Consider the following 24,002-nt stretch of genomic DNA (forward strand, 5'->3'; position numbering starts at 1 on the left):
GCACCCATTGAAAGGCATTATAAATTGGTGGGACCACAAAAAAAAAGTCAACTGCGATAAAACTTAAAATCTGGGTACTCAAAATCAAGGTTTCACTTTATATAATTTCACCTCCTGTGGAGTAGAAAGTTGAGCTCTGAGTCTTGGAGAGCCACTGCATTTCCAAATAATCTTGTAGTTTGCAGGAGCCCAGTCTTATTCTTAAATATACATCATAAGGAAATTCTGTTCTAAAGTCAAAATGATGTAGACCCAAATCTTCTGTCATGCTATTCTAATGGACCCCCCCCCCATTGTATTATTATTACTTATTGGGTAGAAGACTTATCTCCCTCCAGGGTAGACTGAAACGTATTAACCGTTGTAATTGCTTAGGAAGTAAATAAATAAAATTAATAAATAGCCACTACTTGGAGTTCCAACTTTTTTGCCTTCGCAAGAAATTTAGTTGCCACTTGCTCTGAGTGTATTTCTTGTTTTGCAGACCCACGACAGGATCGGGGAATTGCTGCAAGCCTCACACAGGTTAAAGATTTGGCTCCTTCTCTTAATGACCTGGACAACTTGTTTGATAATTCTGAGGATGAGGACCTGGTATGTGCAATGTCTAATTGTTAAGCAGTGCTCTTTATACAGTTTGTTGCCATGCAACATAATAGTTAGAAGGCAGACATTCTAAAAGATACAGCAATCCAATTCTTTAGATAATTAAATAACTTACCATCACAGTGAGGGAACAAAGTGCAGAAAGACTAAGGTGTGTATGTTGAAACTATCATTGGATTAAATTGCATCAGCTAAGGGTTTGAAATCCGTTACACTTTCAGTGCTGGAATTTGTTGCTGATTAGCACGTACTATTGGTGGATTTGTGTAGGGTTTCTTCTGACACCTACTGGTAATTTGTAGCGACTGCACTTTTTGAAATAGCCATTGAAATCTAATCATCGTCCTTTAAATAGCAACATGCAAGGTGTTCAGCACTTTATAGTACTATTGAGTTTGTGGCCATTTATAGAAAGAAAAGTGGTTCATTTTTTTTTTCTTTTTTAACCGGTCCGGAATGTGGTGACAGCTTTGTTATTTTTATGTTGGTATTTAGGCTTCCGAAAATCTTAGTAGTTCATGGCTTTGTTTACCACTAATAACACTTACATTTTAGGCTGGCTCTCCAGGAACTCGAGCAATGAAAGTTCGCTCAGTAGGGTCTGAGGATCGGGCTCTTGGCAAAGATGCAAGGACAGCTGTTGCATACTGTGAGTAATGACAAGTACCTGTTTCTCATTCTCTAAATTATCCAAGGTTAATAATGAGTGTGGTAGCAGGTTTAAATAGTTTCTTCATAAAGCTGCAATAACATTTCTATTGTCTAATAACATTGGTTTTTAACATCATCATCTCAATGAAAATACATTTGTAGAGCTTGTTGTAAACATCACTACTGTTCAAACATTGTAAGCTATGGGTTTTCAGGTGACAGCTTTGGGATGGGTATCTGGGCTACTTCCATCAGACACAGCTTTTGTGGCTTGTATTTATTCAACCACATCTGCCCTAACAAGGTATTAAGGGATGTAACTAAATACTGATCTGCTTTGACATAATCTATCACGTTTTCTTGGCAATAAGGGAAGGAAAGGAGGAGTGACTAGATATTTGAATCCATGTATTGAATTCCTGGGCACCTGCTAGTTTCTATGCATCATGTTTTTATCCATCCTGTTATGCATTGCATTTTTAACAGTATTTAAACTCTAAAGGAACAATGCTTCATACAAAAACTACATTTTTCAATTTGAAATGTCAAGATGTTGGCTCTTGGCTACAAATTTATTGTATGTTGGCCTTTTTGGGCTAGTATAGTAGTGCTCAATTGTACTCTTTCTGCAGCAGCCACAGATCTCCAGAGAATGTTTCCCACACCGCCTTCCCTGGAGCAGCACCCAGCTTTCTCCCCCATTATGATATACAAGGATGGAGTAGGCTCTGAAACCACAGCAACTCTTGCAATGATGGAGAGCCCCATGGTCAACTTAGCCACAATGCATCATCTCGAGTTCAAAATGGAGGTGGAAGATGCTCTGTGCAGCCCTAAGCCAGAGGAGATCAGGGTAAAGTACATTTTTGTCAGAAAACATGTCAGCACGTGTTTCTCTGCAATGTTTTTTAATGTAATTGTATAGAAGAGAGAATATAAACCTAACTTAAATATACTTTCAATCTCTTTGTTCCAGTAAGTGTATTTCTGCAGCTCATTAATGTCCTTCTCAAGAAATAGCTTCTAAAATTGCATTGAATTGTTAAGTTGAGGTATTACCATGTGATACTAGGTGGAACATGCAGTGAAGCAAGGTGCTGAAATCCCTAGAAAATGGCACTAATACCAATCTTGCCCAGGTTGTATTTACTGGCCCCTTATTTTAGCTGAAATTGATTCCCTGCAAGTGCACACATTTTGGGTACAGTTATAAAATATGTAAGACATCATTTATTTTCATAACTGAGCTTCTGTGCTTGTAGAACGCCAAGGATAGCTGAATGTTATATTTCACTTCTTCAATTTTATTTTGTTGTTAGGATTTTTCATATGTGCACAGAGTATCGGCCTGTCAGTCCTTTGTGGGTACTTCAATGTTTGCTCCTCTAAAGTATTTGCCCAGCCAGTGCCTGCTGTCCTTAAAAGTACCAGATGCCTGTGTATACCGTCCTTCTTGGGCAGCCCCCCCAAAGATGCAACACCTTCCCCTGCCCCCAGCTACATCTTTCAACAGAGATGGCTACATGTAAGTACCAAAAACAAAAGAAAATCCTGTGGCGTTTCTTCTGTATTTTTATTTTTCTCTACCCTTTACTTTTTCAAAATATATTGGTTTTTTTTTTTTTAAGGAATGTGCCAAGTGTGGGCAGTTTGACAGATCCAGACTACCTACAGCTGAACACTCCACAGACCAACACACCTCTTGCTCCATGCAGCACAGCTCCAGCGAGCAACGGTGGAACTGGGGGCGTTCTTCCCTCTCCTGCCACACCTCGTTTTTCTGTTCCCACCCCTCGTACTCCGAGAACTCCTAGAACACCACGGGGTGGGGGGGGAGCCAGTGGTCAAGGCTCTGCCAAATATGACAGCACTGACCTCTGCTCACCTGCTTCCACACCATCCACCACAAGGCCTCTGAGCTCTGTTGAACCTGCAAGCAGTCACCCAGCTCCAGAGGCCCACAGCCTCTATGTTACCTTGTTGCTGTCAGACTCTGTACTTAACATCTTCAAAGACCGGAATTTTGATAGCTGTTGTATTTGTGCCTGCAACCTCAACGTTAAAGGAGCAGATGTGGGTATATACATTCCTGACTCATCAAATGAAGATCAGTATCGATGCACTTGTGGATTCAGCGCAATTGTCAACCGTCGTCTTGGCTACAACTCGGGTCTTTTTATAGAGGATGAAATGGACATCTTTGGCAGATCCTCAGATCTTGGCCAGGCAGTGGAAAGAAGACTGAATATTAGAGTGACCGAAAGGCTTGGCCAAGAGCAACCTCCATCAGGCCTTTTGCTGTTGTTGCAGAGACAGTGTACACGTCCATTTAATAACTGTAGTAGCACTTGGGAGCTGTCATACTGCCAGGGGGTTTCACTCTTAGATAGGCCAAGTTGGAACTACGACAGAGTACGGGCCGAGAGTTCTGATGCATGGCCAGAGTGCTTGAATGCTTTGGAACAAGGAAGACAGTATGTTGACAATCCTACAGGGGGTAGAGTTGATGAGGCGCTTGTAAAGAGTGCTACGTTTCATCTTTGGCCACACAGCAATGGTAAGAAGCAGTGGCAGATCTTAGTGTCAATTTTAGAAAACATGACTGAATTTTATGCTTATTTGAATACAGTCTTAAGTGTTTGCTGGGGATAAAGGTAACTGACAAGTATTGTATTCAGTCTCATTAAATTTGAAGTATAAATGTCACATTATTTTAAAATTAAGCCCCGTTTGCAACACAAGAGAATATCATTAGGTTATCACAAAGTTTTGTCTGTAATAATATTGCTGTATTGCTTCTCTCTTTTTTTCAGTGCTGGATGTGAGTATGTTGCCTTCACAGGATGTTGTACACATGCTACTCTCCTTGCAGCCATGTTTGCAGGATGCCATTCAGAAAAAAAGGACAGGGCGAACTTGGGAGAACATCCAGCATGTGCAGGGTCCCCTGACATGGCAGCAATTTCACAAGATGGCAGGACGAGGCTCATATGGTAATGAGAGAGCGAGTGACCACTTTTGTTAGGAGGGTAAAACAAATTTGTGTGGATAAATATGCTAAAAATCCACTGTGTTATAAAATATGGGTTTTGCATTATGCTTATAACATACATTACAGGGGGGTGCCACAACCTCCATTATAAACAAAAACAATTTGCTTTCAGTTATCCAGAGCTTTAAACCTTATGAGGCAAATTCACTATGTGCTGAAAATGCGCTAGCAATGGCTTTGCCGCATTTCGATACACTTCGCTAGGCGTAGTTTCGCCAGGGCGAAGATTCACGAAGTTCCGAAGTTGCGCACAGGTTACCGAACGGTTGCGAAGTTGCGCTAGCGATAATATGATAAGCAGTCCGAAGTTACGCTAGCGATGCCTAATTAGCATACGGCATGCAGTTAAAGTACAATGGACGTGTATGCTGCAGCAAATACATTACACTTCACAAGGCCAGGGAAACGTAATAAAATTTAATAGAGGTCCTATATTGCCCTACACATGTGCCCACTGTATAGTTTAGGTGCCAAATGTAAGGGAGAAAGAGGGTACCCCAAAAAATTTACAATCTTTTTCAGCCTATTACCCAATAAAAAGTAAAAAATCGGCAGTGTTTTTTGGGACTTAGAAAAATTTTCAACTTTTTTTGAAGAAACTCCTATATTGCATTTCGCCTGGTTTGAGCTGGCGAAGTCAAGTCTGGCGCAAGAGGTAACGTTCAGTAAAATCCCAAGTTAGTGAATTAGCGCAGTTACGTCCCTTCGCTTCACCTGGCGTAAGGGTGTGCAGTAGCGCTAGAGTATGTCTACTTCACTAGCGAATTTACGCCAGGGACCGTTAGTGGCAAAATGACGTCACACTGACGAATTTCCACTAGCATTAGCCACTTCGCCCTTTAGTAAATTTGCTCCTGTGACTTAAATGATTCTGATCGAGTCGATTGAACAATTAGGAACTGACCTAATCTGAATCCTTCGACCGAATCCTGGATTTGGTTCATCCCAGAAACCCATACAGTGTATATGGGGCTCCAGAACAATTTTAAAAGCAGTGAGTTTATAGTTATTGCTTGTTTTTGATTCATATATGTTCATTTTAAAGACACTTATTTATTTCTACAGGTTCAGAAGAGTCTCCAGAGCCATTGCCCATTCCAAACCTTCTTGTTGGTTATGATAAAGATTTCTTGACAATTGCTCCTTTCTCACTTCCATTTTGGGAAAGGCTGTCGCTTGAGCCTTATGGAGGGCAGAGGGATGTGGGCTATTTGGTGCTGTGTCCAGAAAACTCTGCCCTGCTTGATGGAGCAAAGGCCTTTTTCAGGGATATGAGTGCAGTTTATGAGGTGAAAACACATTGAAAATTGTTTCTTTGCTCAGTAGCTTTTATGATGCTGTGTTCCAAGCTCTGTGCTTATTTTCTGCTGTTTGATGATTTATCAAAATTCCCATATCTTAATGTTTGTACAAAGATATACATTTGGTTAAGTTTGCATATGCAATATGGCATACATTGTTTTCTGTAGTCATAGTATTTGCTCCCCCTGACGTTTTTGTTATTGCCCAGAACAGTGATTTTTTTTTAGTAGCATTTCAGACAAATACAAATAATAACTATGTCTCATTGAAGCAGATGCAAAAATGATTTCTGTGTATTAAGACACAATAGGTTTGAGGACCTGCTCACAAAAATGTGTAATCTATGAATACAAAATTCTGGTGTGCCATGACATACAGTCATATGAAAAAGTTTGGGAACCCCTCTCAGCCTGCATAATAATTTACTGCACTTTCAACAAAAAAGATAACAGTGGTTTGTCTTTCACTTCCCAGGAACATCTGAGTACTGGGGTGTTATCTGAACAAAGATTTTTAGTGAAGCAGTATTCAATTATATGGAATACAATCAAATGTGAAAAACTGGCTGTGCAAAAATTTGGTTACCTTTGTATTTTTGCTAATTTGAATGCATTTAACTGCTCAATACTGATTACTGGCAACACCAAATTAGTTGGATTTGCTTGTTAAGCCTTGATTTTCATAGGCAGGTGTGTCCAATCATGAGAAAAGGTATTTAAGGTGGCCAATTGCAAGTTGTGCTTCTGTTTGACTCTCCTCTGAAGAGTGACAGCATGGGATCCTCAAAGCAACTCTCAAAAGATCTGAAAACAAAGATTGTTCAGTATCATGGTTTAGGGGAAGGCTACAAAAAGCTATCTCAGAGGTTTAAACTGTCAGTTTCAACTGTAAGGAATATAATAAGGAAATGGAAGGCCACAGGCACAGTTGCTGTGAACCCCAGGTCTGGCAGGCCAAGACAAATACAGACGCGGCATATGGGGAGGATTTTGAGAATTGTTACAGACAACCCAAAGATCACCTCCAAAGACCTGCAAGAACATCTGGCTGCAGATGGTGTATCTGTACATTGTTCTACAATTCAGCACAATTTGCACAAAGAATATCTGTATGGCAGGGTGATGAGAAAGAAGCTCTTTCTGCACTCACACAAACACAAACAGTCGCTTGTTGTTTGCAAAAGCTCATTTAGACAAACCACAATAATTTTGGAACAAAAGTGCTTTGGACTGATGAGATAAAAATCGAGTTATTTGGTCATAACAAAAAGTGCTTTGCATAGCAGAAGAAGAACACTGCATCCCAAGAAAAATACCTGCTAAATTTGGTGGAAGTTACATCATGTTGTGGGGCTGTGTGGCTAGTTCAGGGACTGGGGCCCTTGTTTAAGTCGAGGGTCGGATGAATTCAAGCCAATATCAACAAATTCTTCAGGATAATATTCAAGCATCAGTCACAAAGTTGAAGTTACGCAAGGGGTTGGATATTCCAACAAGACAATGACCCTAAACACACTTGGAAATCTACAAGAGCATTTATGCAGAGGGAGAAGTACAAAATTCTGGAATGGCCGTCTTAGTCCCCTGACTTGAATATCATGGAAATCTATGGAATGATTTGAAGCAGGCTGTCCATGCTCGGCAGCCATCAAATTTAACTGAACCGGAGAGATTTTGTATGGACAAATGGTCAAAAATACCGCCATCCAGAATCCAGACCTCCACATCCTCATCAAAGGCTATAGGAGGCGTCTAGAGACTGTTATATTTGCAAAAGGAGGCTCAGCTAAGAATTGATGTACTATCTCTATTGGGGTGCCCACATTTATGCAGCCGTCTCATTTTGTTATGATGCATATTGCATATTTTCTGTTAATCCAATACACGTTATGTCACTGCTGAAAAACTATTGTTTCCATAATGCATTTTATATATTAAAAGGAAGTTGCTACTTTGAAATCTCAGCCAATGATAAACAAAAAACTCCAAAGAATTAAGAGGGGTTCCTAAACTTTTTCATATGACTGTAAGTACTGTTGTCATTATAAACACTTAAAATTACAGTACCTATTTCCAGCCTTTTTAAAAGTATATTTAAGTGTGTACCTCATTCCTGGCCTGTATATACTGTGTATACTAGCCTGTCTGTTAATAATAATAATCTCCTGTCTGGCTATTTACAATTTACGGTTTTCTTTTCTGCTCCCAAGATGTGCCGCCTTGGTGAGCACAGGCCAATCTGTAAAGTGTTTAGTGATGGGATCATGAAAATCAGCCAGCCTGCAGGTGAAACTGAAGAAACGTCTTGTGAGGACATGGATAATCAAGCAAGGCTCCAGCTATTTGCACAGACCTGTCGCCAGCAACTTGGTGAGTGGGATAACTTCCCATCTGCCTTTGAACAAGCTGCCGCAGATTTTAATTTTTATGTAATTGTGCATGGTTCCCCTCACTATGTATGCAACCCACTGTCAAGACAAGAACGATCTTTGGTTTTCTCATAAACATACTGCCTTAAACCGATACTGTCCTGGAAAAAAATGTTTTTTTCAAAACACATCAGTTAAAAGTGCTGTTCCAGCAGACTTCTGCACTAAAATCCATTTTTCAAAACAGCAAATTGATTTTTTTTTTTTAATATTTCATTTTTAAATCTGACATGGTGCAAAGACATATTCACAGCTCCCAGGTGTCCTCAGTCATGTGACTTGTGCTCTGTTGAACTTCAGTCACTCTTTACTGCTGCACTTAATTTGGAGTGATCCCCCCCCCAGCAGCCCATCACAGAAAAAGGTAACCAGATTACAGCTCCCTGGTACATATAAGAATAGCACTCAATAGTAAAAAGCCAGGTCCCACTGTGACCCCTTCAGTTACATTGAGTAGGAGAATGTCAGAAAGCAGTTCCATAGTGCAGCACTGGCTCTTTCTGAAAGCTCATGACCAGGCAAAATGGCATGAGATGTCTGCCTACACACCAATATTACAACAACAAAAAAATACACTTGTTGAGTTTGGAATTAAATTTTACATTGTATAATACAGTGTAAATAGTGTGATTTAGAAATAAAAACACCACCATACAAATTATGACATTATTCCTTTAAAAATGGTTTCTGTTATTTTTCAGGGTTTTAGGCTGGTTTTAGGAAATTTAAGTTTCATGCTATAAAGTGCACAAAAATACAGGACCGAAGTTGTTGAAGTCAAAAGCTTGCACAAATCGATTACTAGGCAACTGCCACCTGACAATTTCTGGCATAAGCTGTTTAAATAAAAGTCATTACACTTGCAGTGCCTGCAACCATGTAATCATATATGTGTTTGTTAATACAATGGCACAGAGTACACAGGATTTTTTTTTTCTAATATTCTATTACTTGGAATACTTAAGACCTGGATAAGTAGATTTCCATCCACTGCCACCCAGCGCTAGCAAGTGACAAGGAAATAATTAGGTTTTGTAACTTAAATTGCGAGCACTCAATGTGCCCCACAATGTGGTAAAGTGGGACTGGCCAATGAGCTGGCTCTTTAATATTAAGCTACTGGTCATATTACAGTGGAGTAGCACATTAGGCAAGAGTGGGCTGCGCGCTTACTGTGGCAAAGACATGGCTTGTTTTTGAGCACTCTGGATAACTGGTTTCCTAGACTTGTAATTCATAGCTGCTGTAACTCTTTAATTAAACAGGAGTGGAAAGTTGGAGTGACAATAGTGTTTATTATTATTACATTCTGAACAAGAGTGCTGTAATGTATGTTACATTGATGTTATGATATCTCATTTATGGATGTGTATGTTCTGCTAATGCCCAAGGGTATTGTCATTTTCTATTTCTAGCTCCTTACTTATCCACATTACAACTAGACAACAGCCTGTTATTACCTCCCAAGAACCAGCCTTCTACGGTACAACCCAATGTAAGCCCTGCTGTGCCGTCTTGTCCTCCTGGTGTTCTTTTCAACACCACTCCTAATGGCACAAGTACTACTCCTTTACCACCTCCACCACTATCCTCCTCCACATCTCATCCTGCTGGAAACAGCACAGTACCCACTGTGTTCAACAACTGTCCATCACAGAATGCTTCAAGTTCTGTTGAGAGACCATTAGGAAGCCAGTCCACAGGAGACCCAGAGCTCAGCCAGCAGTTCATTCAACAAGAGACACCAGAAAGGTAAGTACAGATACTGTGTTAAATTAAATTAGATTCAACTTTTGGCTTTCTAGCCCAGCACTGGCAATTATTGGAGACATCTAGTAGTCACAGGTTGCCTTAAAAGGGATATTAAAAAAAACAAATAAAACCGGCTAAAAGTCAAGTCAGGCAATCCACCCCTAAACTTAGAGTTTCATACATATCAGGCATCACTAAATTATTTCCGACGTACATTGTGATAAACTGCTTGGCTAGCAGTGTGTTGAATATTTATGCTGTGTTAGTTCAGGTGAATCAGTCAGACCAGCACAAGAACTTTATACATAATTAGAACATGGCAGGTAACACAGCCCTGCTCCATACTTGCTCTCAGTTTAGACAGGAAGAGGTAAAAAAGGAAAAGGAAATTAATCATAAGGCAATGGCAAAACAGCAGGAATGCCCTTAACCAAAATGGCCACAAAAGCTGGTTACTACATACATGATGCATTTTTATGTGTTCAAATTGGGGCTTATTGGTTAGCAATGGTAAAAAGCTATTAATGCTTTCTGTGCAGTGAGCCATGATACTTAAGACTGTAGCATATTTCACTGGTGTCTGAGTAGCACTTTATTGGTGCTAAATCAAAGGAATGATCGGGCCTCTCTTTCAAACCATAAATCTAGACTACAAGTCTAATACATAGTTCAGATGTTGCTTGCATGGCTGCATAGAAATCAGTGCAGCTTGTAATTAGATTGGTTGCAGATTTGAAAGCACCCCACAACATGTGTGATGTTGTCTATTTGGAACTTGGAGCATTCCTTTTCATGCCCAACACAACATGTTTCAGTACCGCTTTCTTAATGTTTTCATGGCCTACCATATGGCCACTTAACTGTATCCTATAGATGTTTATAGCTTTCATGGTCACTTCACTTACAATTGACTGGGGCAGCCCAAGTCAGGGAAGTAATTTGAAAAAAGGCTTTTGTTGGAAAGTTGTCATTTTAAATGGTGTCATACTGACAGTCAAGCATCTCCACAGTAGGACCCAGTCATTTAGCAGAATTTGTTGGAGGAGATTACATGGCTGTTTGCTGTAATTAAACATTATACACCTTTGCTGGCAATGAACCGGCTTAACTCTTTCAGTTCCGCCAGACAATCTGGACTTGCATAGGTTTACTTATAATTTGGAAACATAGAATATTTAACTTAAAAAAGTGAGGAAAGAATAACAGCTATTGCTGCTTATTAAAATATATTTATATATTTATATAATTACATTCCTTATGAGGGACACTGATATGTTGGTGATGTATTGTGCTGCTGATTGGGTGTATTGGATCCTAGTAAAGAAAGCTGTTGGGCTAGTAGCTTTAGAAAGCAAGGTATTATCCCTCTGCCCTACTGCTGTGCCCGGCACATGGAGGGTCTCATTATAGCCGGTGAGCCACATTAAAATGTAAAAATAGTTTTGGAGCAACACAAGCTTGAAAAAAGCTCATAGGGATTATAAGGGCATTGATCAAGCAACATTTTGCTCGCTGGCCACTGTTTGGGGATCACTGCATTCTAGCCCAAACCACTTGCATTATGGACATGGAAAACTCAAAACGTCAGTAAAACATACGTCACTGGCTGATTGGTTAATGCATTTAATAATGTTATTATTGTATTGTTTTATGTGGAAGGAATTCTAAGCAATGATATACAGTTTGTACTGTCTCCTTGATATCAACAGTGCTACTGAGCGGGAAAAAATTGGCATTCCCACAGAAGCAGAACCAGCTGTAGCACTCAGTTCATGTCCAACAGTGGTAATATACATGGTGGATCCATTTACATACACAGTGGATGAAGACTGTCACCCTGGGAACTACTGGATGCTTGGCCTGATCAGATGTTTTACTGACATGCTGGAGAGTTTACCAGAGCCACTTCGAACTTCTTGCATACTGCAGGTACACATATTTTGTGTCTTACCATAACTCCTTTGTGCATATTGTATGGCACTTTTATAAGACTTTTCTTAAGATTGCTAATTGTGCTTTATTGCAGAGACACTTATCATCTAGGGGTGGTAGCGCAGGCTAATTATTATGTTCTAAGATCCGTATGCAGTGGCACTTATATTCCTTGGCAATTTACAGAGTGATGCCCCCGCTTGCTTTTCTCATCCCTCAGCAGATATAGACACAAATGAGCACTAGAGTGAAATTTTCATTTGCACTCAACTTCAAGTGAATTCACTTGAGGGGTGCCTTACATATTCAGCTTTCCTTTTCCTTAAATGTGCATATCAACAGTGTATTGCCTTACCTTCTTTTTCAGGTGGTTCCCTGTCAGTCTCTTCTGCAGACTGTAAATGACGAAGAGGTCTCCTACATTCAGCACTTGAAATCTTTAGCGTTTTCAGTATACTGCCAGTGCTGGCGACCCATAGCTACACAGATACCCATAAAGCCTCTCACTGGCTTTGGACCAGCAGCTGCTCTAAATGCAATACTCAGGACTCAAGAGGTGATTATTTTAGAAACATAAACATAATCCATTTTTTTTTTTAAAACAACTCACAAATCTATACAAAAACAAACATAGGTGCTGTTACACATATGAAAGTATAAGACCCAACAAGTTGCTGTTGCCAACTTTCTCAGTTTAACACCTGTGTTACAGCCCTGTTGGGTAATTTTTTCAACCAAGCAGTTAATTGCAATTTTATTTGTATAAACCATTTGTGGGAGAAAGGTTGTCATTTTATATAAATATATAGAATCAAAGAGAAAAAGAGTAAAATATGAGGCAGTCTAACCTAATTTGTAATGCTTGAGGCCTGGAGTTTTCTACATAAACCCCCCCCCCCCATAATTTGGATCACCATACCTTAAGTCTGCTAGAAGAATTATAGGATTGTTTTGCCACTAGTTTGGATTCATGCAGCTTAATTACAATTAAGTACAAGGTAATGTTTTACTATTACAGAGCAGAATAAGTAGTTTTTTAAAAAGTAATTCAGAGCTCTCTGAATATCAGGTTTGTAGATAAGAGAGCCTGTAAAAGAACCTGTAAAATTAAGGGACATCCGATAGAAAAAAACGATAAGACCACTAAGGCCACTGCTTTGCTGTTATAATTGTTTTTGTTGTCCATAATAATCTGATTTGCCAGTCAAAGTCTATCTGCAGGGTTAAAGAATTTGGGAAGGGTGGAAAATATTGTTGAGGGATGACTGCAATACCCTTTATATATGGTTATCAAGTGACAAAACTTCCTAGGTTGTTGGCTTGTATAGGCTAATGACTAGATCTGTTCAGGTTTTATAAGCTACTGCAGTACCTCTGCTGTAAAAGGAAATGACTAAGGTGTGACATGAATTAGTTTGAATGTTTCAAAGCTGATGCTAAATGAAACATTTGCATTTGATCTTGAGCTTAAAAGATAAATATTGCACATTTTAACTTCTGATTTTAATACCTTACAGCAACCTATCTCTGGACAGGTGTATTCTCCTCCTTTTTTGCTCTCCCCCACAAAGGACAAGCAGACAGAGTTGGGTGAGACATTTGGTGAGGCTGGCCAGAAATACAATGTGCTGTTTGTAGGATACTGCTTATCGCATGATCAACGCTGGCTTCTGGCTTCCTGCACTGACTTGCAAGGAGAGCTTCTGGAAACTTGTGTGGTTAATATTCATGTGCCCAACAGGTTGGTAGTAATGTTCTCTATGTTTTAGTTCACACACACACCGCAAAAATAAAACAACAATATTCTTCTTGTTCTTCGTGCTTCTGTAGACATGCTACTGTATTAACTTGCTATAATTCCTTCTAGGGTTGCTGGGAATTAAATAGACTTTTTCTGTGGACAGAATAAACAGATAGAAAATGTAGTTGCTAAAAGTAATATTGCATTAATTATTTTCTGGAAGAACCTCCATAGGGCATAATATATTAATTGCAGAATGCGTATGAAGAATAGTCTTTAGTTTCATTAGACCTATCCACTGTGTATTTTGAGTGTAATGATAGCTGAGAAGTGAAGTGTACCTATGCAACAGATTAGAGAATGTATTATTATATCGTTTTTGTCAAACTAGTCCTTGCAATATGTCTTTGTGAATATTTTGATCAGTAAAAGATTTGTAATCACTTCTCAGGTTTCGGAGGAGCAAAGTTTCTGCAAGAAAGATTGGGCTGCAGAAGCTATGGGAGTGGTGTGTGGAAATTATACAGACAACATCATTACCCTGGAGAGTGGTGATTGGTCGTCTCGGACGACTAGGCCACGGCGAGCTAAAAGGTACATAAGTAAAAGTAGTGAACTGTTAGGTCAGCAACCAGTGGCTGTTTGCTAAAGATCATTCTGTTCCCTTTGCAGATTGGAGTATCCTGCTTGGAGAGTGCTCTCTGCAGACCATCAGCCGTCAGTTAAAAGAAACATGCAAAATGTGTGGAATCTCAGCAACTGATTCTCCGTCTATACTTAGTGCCTGTCTTGTAGCAATGGAACCCCAGGGATCTTTTATTGTCATGCCTGGTGAGATTGATCATTTCTATAATCAGCTGAAAAATCTGCCCTTTGCATGAATGGAAAATGGAAATGTTGCATCTCGAATTCCAATTAGAATTTAAGCTGGCAGACAGATTTAGTCAGCACTCTGTGAACAATCTTATGGTCTAAATGTTCTGATCTGATCATTTCAATGAATGATTCACCCATCCATGGTAAATTATATATGAGGTTACTTTGGTTTGTACCTTTGTCATGTAGGCTGTAGGATCTTACATATATTAACCAATGGCTGTCTGTCCCTTTGTTTACTTTCACAAAACTCATGCACAGTGTACAATTAATAAATAGTACTTCATAATAATGTAGGTTATCAGCTGGTGAGTACTGGGTTCAAAAATGCTTCTATGCTTAAAATTAGAAACATGCACAAGACACTTCAAACATTTATTTGTGCAAGTTCACCAAAGACAATTAAATCAGTATACTCCAATTTACACAATCCATATATATGTATTCATCATATCAAACTACATGGCAGTGTCTCCTCCCCCCCCCCCCCCGTCTGCATACCTCATGTCAGCCACTCCCTCCTAAAGCGTTTCATCAGAGGAGGTTTGAGGAGGATTGATTAACAAAGATTATCTGACTGTAGACTATGCATATTCCAGTCTCTTATTCAAGTCAATGCATGATTGCCTGGTCATTTGGACCCTAGCAACCATATTGCTGAAATAGCAGACTGTAGATGCTCTATATTATACTAATAGTTAATTTAAAGGTGAACAACCCCTTTAAGTATCCATGTATATAAGGCATGTACAGTGTAAAATGCATTTATGAAATTGTTACTGACTGCTGACACAGCAAGGCTTGGTTTGAGAAGTTATCATAAAACTCCCCATCCCTGTTGCATCCAACGTACTGAGAAACCTCAAGATAGTGCTTCTTAGCATGTATACAAGTAGAGCAATATGTAATCATATATTTTGCTCAGTCGTGTCAATGCTGATACAGTCTCAGTAGAAAGTGAAAGTACAGGAAATAATGTAGCAGGCCTACATGTACCATAACATGACATTTAGTATTAGGATTAAGAAGGGTCTGGGTTCTGTCTTTCAGACTGGTATCGGTGATTATGGTGTCCGTACACCATGCTTTATGTAAAGAGCAAGAGGTTGTTTTGTTTCCCTGGCAACTTTCATTTTTTTCTAATGAATCAATAAGAGTTCCGTTCAGGGCTGAATATGTATGCTCTAAATGTGTCATTGTTTTAGTCAATAAAAGGACTGCAAGGACATTGTTATTAGTATTGATGAAACCCCCCTCCCCAAACCCTGTCACAAACCAAAGTTATTTTTAAAATATATTTAAAAAAGTGTAAATACTGTATGTCTAATTATCATGCTTTGTAATGGTGGTGCAGAATTCCTGTAGGCTTCATTGCAGGTGTATGAACACAAAAACTCGTTGCGGAGCGCTGATCGGAACATACCAGGAGACAGACTCATGTAATATCTTAAAATTACATGGATCGGTAGGGTATGTGATGTAGGCACGAAACGCGTTAGAGAATCACATACCCTACCGATCCATGTAATTTTAAGCGTTGAAATAAAGCCGGATTGATATTACGAGTCTGTCTCCTGGTATGTTCCGATCAGTGCTCCGCAGCGAGTTTTTGTGTTCATGTTGAAGCCGGTTGGAAGTGACTGACATATCGCGAGAGCAGCCATTACTGCATTGTTACTTATTCATTGCAGGTGTGAATGCATTTCAGGTGTTCATTTTGTGGTGTTACTGCACCTTCAAAAACTGACTGGAGTTGTATTTGTAACCACTCAATGGTGTGTTCTTATTTGTTTTCTGAAGTGTGAATGCTTTTCCCACAGATGCTGTGACTATGGGTTCAGTGTTTGGTCGCAGCACAGCTTTGAATCTACAGACATCTCAGCTCAGCACTCCACAGGATGCTTCTTGTACCCATATCTTAGTGTTCCCCACCTCAGCCACTATCCAGGTTTCCCCAGCTAACTATCACAATGAAGAAGGTAAGTTCACATCACAAATAGCACTACTAAAACCAACAAATGAATTCTGTGTTTCCTAGATCACCTTACAAGATTTAATAAGACCAACATGATTTAATGTAATATGAGCAGATATAATGGTCTTAACAATTCTTGGATTTCAGGAAGATATTGTTCAGGGAAGCCCATCAGAGAGCCCTATACACAGATCAAGAGTTTGGCTATACTTTGCCTTTGGGTCAGAACCCAAAAATGCAGCTCAGTTATGTTTAGTAATTTGATGCCCACATTATATTTGGGTCCCCATGCAAAACCTCAGCGTTGTCACAGTTCATTATTACTCTTAAAATACTATAGCTTGCATTTTAAAGATTAATACTATGTAGCAAAGCGTGTGAGGTTGAAAAAAAGATTTGCATCCATCAATTTTCTTCTTTTGTCCCAGTAAAGCCTGCCTGACCGGTAGTTAGTTCCCCCCCCCCATATTATATATCAACCTAGGAATAATAATAACCTGTTTACCATCTCATTTAGCGTATGGGAGCATAAACTGTATATATGTCTGCGTATATATAGATATAAAAAACTAGTGATCTTTCCCCTTGGGGACATGTCTTGGTGCCTTGGTCAAAATAAACCTTGTATTTCAAAATTGATGCTGATAGGACACAAAATGCAAGGTGCAGCTAGGCATAAAAAGATGAGAAAAATCAAGTAATTGTCTCCATTATTGCTTGTACGTGAGCCTGTAAAATATTTCTGTCTTTGCAGTCTTTAATTCAAGCATTATGGACCTTGTCCAAGGTCGCAGGCTCCTAAGATGAAGTAGAAATATTCCTTTTGCTGGTAGCTTTGCTGCCTCCAGCACTACCCTGCTGTAATGTAATTGATGTGGGTTTATTTTCTCACTATTGAGTAGAGCCACTAAATGAAGCTATTTGAAGTCTCGCTCTTTACATAAACCCTGCAGTGTAGTTAGGCAAATGAACAATTAAACTTTGCTAACCGCTTCATATGCTGCATATGCTGTTAATGGCCTTCCTGCCCTTAGTCATTATAGCTACAAATTGTTCCCATAATTAGGGTATGTAATTAAGTCTGCTGAAGCCATTAAGCACTGGTTTTGGGACTACAGAACATATCTCAGTTCTGATACAGCTCTGTATTGCACTGGGTTGGATACTAGCAAATGTACCACAGTAACTACCGCAATAATGTCGGCCGCTACATGAAGGAGAGACAAGTTTTGGCAAATTAAATTTGCTCTGATGAATATTTACAGGTACATCTCTCAGATGAATATTCGTCAATTTGCAGATTACCAGAATACATTTTCACCAATGGGAGTTTGCAGGCTGGGGTGCTAACATTATAAAGATAGATCAGTTTGCATCTCCTTATCGAAGTCCTCTCCCCATTCTATTTCCCACGTACATTTTATCTTTATGGGCATACATTTTCTAGAGAATCTTTCTCTAAAAATGTATCGGGAAAACACACTGGTGATTTTTCACAGAGAGGTATCTGTTAACTTGAAACCCATTATCCAGAAAGCTCTAAATTACAGAAAGGCCCCATAGACTCAATTTTATCCAAATAATAGAATTTTTTTTCTCTGTAATATAGTACCTTCTCTTTGATCCTAACTGAGATATAATTAATCCTTATTGTATGCAAAATCTATTGGTATTTATTTAATGTTTACATGATTTTCTAGTAGACTCCAGGACAAATTATGTAAAGATCCATTATCCGGAATACCCCAGGTCCCAAGCATTCCAGATAACGGGTCCCATACCTGTATTTATTTTTAATAATACAGACGAAAAACGCTTAATTCTTGCCTCTCCCCTTTAATTTCTACTTCTTTTGTTTTTTTCTTAGATATGTTAGACCTACCATTTCTGGATGATATGGACAATGACATAGGAATATTAATCACAGGAAATCTGCATTCACCTCCAAACTCATCACCAGGCTCTCCCATTGGAGCAGGACCCCATTTTCAGCACAGCCGTGTAAGTAGGGGCACTGGAACATCCACACTTTATGAATGGAAAGTTCTATGAATAAAAATGCATTGGACATATCTCTAAGATTTTAAAAAACAAACTATCTAAGGAACAAATAAACAACAAAGAAAACCATCTACGGGATACATTCCGGAAGCTCTCCATTTCCAAACCCCAATACTGCCTCATTTGCCCCAACAAAGACAGAGTAGCAAAGCAGTGTTGGTGTCTGCCATGTTGAGTTGTTTGTCTTTCTCCTAGCTCTCTGGGGGCCAGTAGTATGATCAGTTGAAACTCACCTTAACTTCAGCTGCACATGGTCCATGTTGTTGATTTCTGCCAGAGAGCTGGAGAACGGACATTAACGACTAAACCTTCTGTACCAACCTGCTTTTGTTAACAGCTGAATGCAAATAGGGCATTATGGTGGAGTACAAGTAGTTCATTTAGGATGGGGGACCTCTGCAGGAGATATGTCAATATAGATGCCTCTCACTGCATCCCACAAATAATTTCCCCACAGCTTTCTATTGTACGCTATTTCTAAAAAGTTTTTTAATATGAATGAATTTTGTTTCCCACTTCTCATATGTCCAGTAGCAGCTCAGTTAGCCACACTGTCAACTTTGTAAACAATGTCATTTCCAGTCTATGATTAGAAAACTGGGACAATAACAAAATACATTTCCTGGTGCAGCAATAATGATAATCTGTCAAATGTTCTACTTCTATTTCTCTATCCGAAAATACAATCAAACAGTTTGATTAATAAAACAATGTGATTCATTTTGAGTAATGAAGGCTGAACATTGCTTGCCAGAACCAGTTTACCCATTGTGTTGTTCTCTCTATCAGAGTCAGGTAGAGAGGCTTCTTTCTCGAGAGACACCAGAAGAACTGAAGCAGCAGCCGCTTGCACTAGGGTACTATGTGTCCACAGCCAAAGCAGAGAACCTGCCTGAGTGGTTTTGGTCTTCATGTCCACAGGCACAAAATCAGTGCCCTCTTTTTCTAAAGGTAAGTCCACATCTTTACTACTTAAAAACCAACAACAATAAGTATGCTGTGTTTTCTTTACCATTGTCCTATCCTGTATTTCTCCATAGCTAATTTGCCTTCTACCGAATCTAGAGTACTGGAGTAATCCTTCCTCTTGTTCTTAATATTACCCACAGGCCTCCTTGCACCACCACATATCTATATCTCATAATGAAGATCTTGTTCCTGCACGTACTTCTCAGCGTGTTACTCATCCCCTGGATTCTAAGACCACATCTGATGTATTAAGGTAATGCTTCCTGGGATTTTATTTTCTTTTTTGCTCCTCTCTACATTGAGGTTTGTGGGAGAGCAGGATTATGGAGGGCGCCCCCACTTTGAATAATCTTTGTAGCACACAACACTGGATAACAGAGTTTATGTGGTTATGATATATTAGCACATGCGGCTGCACCGTACAAGCAGATTGCTGGGGGTTAATGTTAATTATTGAGAGAGAAATTTAGATGATAGGGAGCTGGAAGATCACAGTACTTGCTGCATGACCACATGTACAGTGAGTCTGAATTAGCATGGAACTGCAAAGATTGAAATCTGTTGTCTGCAATATCTTCCACTAATCTCAGCTCACAAATATAAGTAAAGCCACCAGCGCCTTTTCTGCATGGATAAAGTGATGCAACATGTATTATTAACACTTATATTGATGGATTTGTGTGTAAACCTACTACTATTATAATTATGCAACTGGATTATGGTGTTGCTTCATGATCATTTGATTTGGGATTCTGCCTTTTTCAGCAGGATTTTGCCGAATCCAAGTGACTGGCCCAACCATATCCGAATCCAAAAAATCACAAAGCTTTTTGTCACAGAAACAAGAAAGTCAAAGATTTTGAAGCGTTAGCCTCGCGCTGCATGCGGGGTTCTTTCCCCCCTCATTTCCCTAATTTAAATATGCAAATTATTGTTATGATTCGGTTCGGTAATCAGCCAAATCTTACACAGAGGATTAGGGATTTGTCCGAATTCTAAAATAGTTGATTTGGCGCATACCTATTTCTATATACTATTTATCTCTCTGTATCTACAAATCCGACATTGGAAGTCTAAAGAGTTGGATTGTGGGTTGCCATTTATTTATTACTATCAGCTCTTTGTGACTTGTATGTCATATACTATCTATAAGCAATGGAGGGGCCCCTCCTATCTTCCTGTTTCTTTAGTAAGATTTTGGGTTTCGCTTTAACATTTGTATATAATAAATCTGACAGAATATTGAAGGCAAATCAGTGAAGTTTGCAGTATGTGAGCATTGGTCTGGTTAAGGCCCAGTTTTGGTGCCTGGGTGCCCTGTTTCTTATATTTATGAACAAGGGCAACCTTTTTCTAAATCAGTGTCTTTGTATAATAGTGCATGCACCTTGTGATTTATATTCTGATTTAATGTATCTTTGCTTTCTAGGTTTGTCTTGGAACAGTACAATGCTCTCTCATGGTTGACTTGTAACCCAGCCACTCAGGATCGGACCTCCTGCCTACCAATTCACTTCACGGTGCTCATACAGATGTACAACATGGTGATGGACTTTCTTTGAATGCTTTCACCCTGCCTTGATCAGCAACAACACCAGTCAGTGCCCGACATGTGATCATCAAGTTAAGCTGTTCTTGCTTAGTTAACACATGGCAACACCAAAAGTGGGCACTGCAGTTTCACAAACCATGCACAGTGTAGTTATTACATGTGTTCTGTGCGATACACTAAACACTGACTTGACCGTCGACAGCGGTGTGGCAAGAAAGTGATGTTGCTATACCAAGTGTGCGAAGGAGGCTATTGCAGTCCACATATAGAACTGCCCAACCACAAGCTTGAAATAAACTTTAGTTATGCAAAGATGAGGATGTCCAGCAGTATTCTCCCTAGGTGTGCTCTAATGCTACAGGAATGGGTCAGTGGATGACAATGGAAAATTATTGAACACTCTGGGGCTGATTTACTAACATAGGTGATAAACAGCACCACTGCTGATATCAGGAGTAGCCAATCACCAATTTGTAGAAAAGACTAATACAAAATTAAAGCAAAGATCTGATTGGTTGCTATGAGTAACTGCACTATTGCAGTTCTGTACCTTTGTTTGTAAATCAGCCTATCGCCATACAGAATCTACAGCAACAACATATCAGTATGAATTGACCCTGCACCCCTGGGAGTTATTTCATCCACGCCTTTGTGAATACTTTTCTGCCAGTTGGTCCCTGTTTGAAAGCGTAAGTAGAAGTTGCACTTAGACTAACCAATCAAAAGTATTTAAGCGTAGAAACCATTCCAGAACATTTATATTTTCCTTTGACACCAGAGGAAGATGATGCTACAATATAATTGCTCTACAGGGCTGAACTGAGCGCCTTCTGCTGCCATTGTACAGAGTTTAGCACTGTATATATATACCTAGCCTGTCTGTATATTCACAGATTCAGCCTGACACCGTAGCAATATAATGGCAGCTGTACCCCCCCTCCCAAAAATTCTTTGTTGTGACTATGAGAGGAAGTACCAAGCCATTTCAGAATCTCTCGTAATGCCAACATTAGCTGGTAAGCAGTATTGATAGTCCACACACATCAGCTGGGCCAGTATGGAAAATAAAACAATGTAGTATTTCCCCTTACTTGCCACTACTTTTAACATGCACAGATTATTATTCCGATGAATGTTTGTTTTCCTCCACGTCACATTATTTGATTTATTTTACCCCTTAGTGGCATATATGCATAGAAGCAGAATCCGCTCCATATATTTATACTTTTTTTTTTTTGTACCTGACGCATCTTTCAGTTTCAGATAAATACAGTGTACTTTAAGCACCCTCCTTATGGCAGGGGCCTCTGATATGTGGAAATAAGGTATTTGTACATAATATCAGTTTTTTTTAAAGCAAATGTAAAACTTGTACATTTCTCAATGAACCTTAAAAAAATTTTCTTTCCTTTTTTTACAAAGTATTTACTGGCTGTTTTTCCCCCCCTCATTTTATATATAATATATACATATATATAAATATATATACACACAGATATCTATAAATAGGCATACAATTTGAAAGATGGGGGTAAATTATACCCAGCAGAAATATGAACATAATGAAACAAAAACGGGGGGGAAAAAAAAAAGCTTTTGGAATTTCAGAAGAAATTTTAATCCTGCCTCTGGTACCTCACAAAAATAAGATTTGATAAAAAAAAAACGAAAAAGAAAAAACATGAAGTTAAGAGTTAAAGAAATTAGTTCTTCAGTATAAATGTGCTTCATATATACCTTGTGAACAAAAAAGGTCTATACTTTTACATACTTTTTTAGATGAATAAATTATTGATTTATTGATACCGGATTCTGAGATTTATTTGTCAATTGGTTTGAGTTGGGCATAGAAGCAGTTGGGGAAGATACACGTGTGAGGAGACTTCATGGATAAGGGGTTCCCAGGAATTCTGAGCAATACCCTAAAATCTGTGTGTCTGTAGCAATAACTGATTGGGCAGTGGGTTTAGATTTAGAATTTCATCTTCCTTTTCCCTTCAGTTGTCGGCCCATAGGAGAGAGAGCCAGCCATCTGCTCCCAAATTCAGCTAATCCTGGGGTTTTTTTAAGCATTCCGGACAATGTGTCCAATGTCTGTACCAAAAGAAAGACAAGAAAGTACCTTGTCATTACCGGAAATTCCGGAAACCTGCTGTTCGCTGCACAGGTGATCTTGCCATATTAAGTATATTTGTTGGGCCATTGACATGAGTCTATACCAGGCTAATGAACATAAATTATAAGGCACTGACGTATTAATAAAGATGGATTCAGTCAATAATCAAAAATAAAAGAACCAGCTGTTGGGAAGGATATTGGCAGCTTTCATTTGCATACTTACATTTGTCAGCATGTTCTTCTATCCACCATATATCAGGTTTGCTAGGGGAGCTTTCTATTGAGCTCTGTTCTAATGGGCTGTGTGCATTATTATGTTCCCCCCGCACTTGTATTGTGGGCACAGGACAGACCTCGCTGCTAATGGATGCCATAGACTTGATGTTTGCAATCGGTGCAAGGCTTAATCCCACAGGAGTCATTTTCTCCACTGATTCTCTGATTCCAGTACCTATATATATATGTTCACTTACAGGCACATGATAAGCCCATCAGCACACAGAGTGTATTTTGTTGCAAATATGCATCATTTATCATCTCCATGTTACAATGTGCTGTGTGTACATGCTGATGGGCTGATCATGTGCCTCTCAGGGAACACACATTTCGAGAGACCAGCAGCGGATCATCTGGAAAACTACCTGTGTGCCATTAGCCTTAAAGGGCTTGTTCACCTTTAGATTAACTTTTAGTATGATGTAGACCAGGGATCCCCAACCTCTCAAACTGGTGAGCACCATTCAGAAGTAAAAGGAGTTGGGGAGCAACGCAAGCATGAAAAATTTTCGTGGGATGCCAAATAAGGGCTGTGATTGGCCATTTGGTAGCCCTATGTGGATTGTCAAACTACAGTAAGGCTCTGTTTGGCAGTACACCTGGTTTTTATGCAACCAAATCTTGCCTGGAATTCAAAAATAAGCTCCTGCTTTGAGGCCACTGAGAGCAAAATCCAAGGGGTTAGAGAGCAACATGTTACACACAAGCTAC

At 39.3% G+C, this 24,002-nt stretch overlaps 1 protein-coding gene across 2 annotated transcripts in view; it reads left to right on the plus strand.

Annotated features, from left to right (window-relative positions):
- Positions 1 to 22,700, plus strand: part of med13l.L (mediator complex subunit 13-like L homeolog) — an 87,807-nt gene extending 65,107 nt beyond the window's left edge. The window contains exons 13-31 of one of the 2 annotated variants that reach the window (XM_018260774.2): positions 485 to 594; positions 1,162 to 1,255; positions 1,893 to 2,110; positions 2,577 to 2,782; positions 2,886 to 3,814; positions 4,071 to 4,250; positions 5,375 to 5,598; positions 7,821 to 7,980; positions 9,455 to 9,791; positions 11,501 to 11,720; positions 12,091 to 12,279; positions 13,241 to 13,464; positions 13,916 to 14,058; positions 14,137 to 14,295; positions 16,161 to 16,319; positions 18,183 to 18,316; positions 19,166 to 19,327; positions 19,486 to 19,598; positions 20,775 to 22,700. In XM_018260774.2, coding sequence (XP_018116263.1) covers positions 485 to 594; positions 1,162 to 1,255; positions 1,893 to 2,110; positions 2,577 to 2,782; positions 2,886 to 3,814; positions 4,071 to 4,250; positions 5,375 to 5,598; positions 7,821 to 7,980; positions 9,455 to 9,791; positions 11,501 to 11,720; positions 12,091 to 12,279; positions 13,241 to 13,464; positions 13,916 to 14,058; positions 14,137 to 14,295; positions 16,161 to 16,319; positions 18,183 to 18,316; positions 19,166 to 19,327; positions 19,486 to 19,598; positions 20,775 to 20,907 — 4,094 coding nt within the window. In that variant the 3' untranslated portion in view covers positions 20,908 to 22,700. Of the gene's footprint in view, positions 1 to 484; positions 595 to 1,161; positions 1,256 to 1,889; positions 2,111 to 2,576; positions 2,783 to 2,885; positions 3,815 to 4,070; positions 4,251 to 5,374; positions 5,599 to 7,820; positions 7,981 to 9,454; positions 9,792 to 11,500; positions 11,721 to 12,090; positions 12,280 to 13,240; positions 13,465 to 13,915; positions 14,059 to 14,136; positions 14,296 to 16,160; positions 16,320 to 18,182; positions 18,317 to 19,165; positions 19,328 to 19,485; positions 19,599 to 20,774 lie in introns of both variants that reach the window. The other variant, XM_018260765.2, reaches the window with a different exon arrangement.
- The last annotated feature ends 1,302 nt before the right edge of the window (positions 22,701 to 24,002 follow it).

Source organism: Xenopus laevis, chromosome 1L (assembly GCF_017654675.1).
Source record: "Xenopus laevis strain J_2021 chromosome 1L, Xenopus_laevis_v10.1, whole genome shotgun sequence".
NCBI classification, from domain to species: Eukaryota; Metazoa; Chordata; class Amphibia; order Anura; family Pipidae; genus Xenopus; species Xenopus laevis.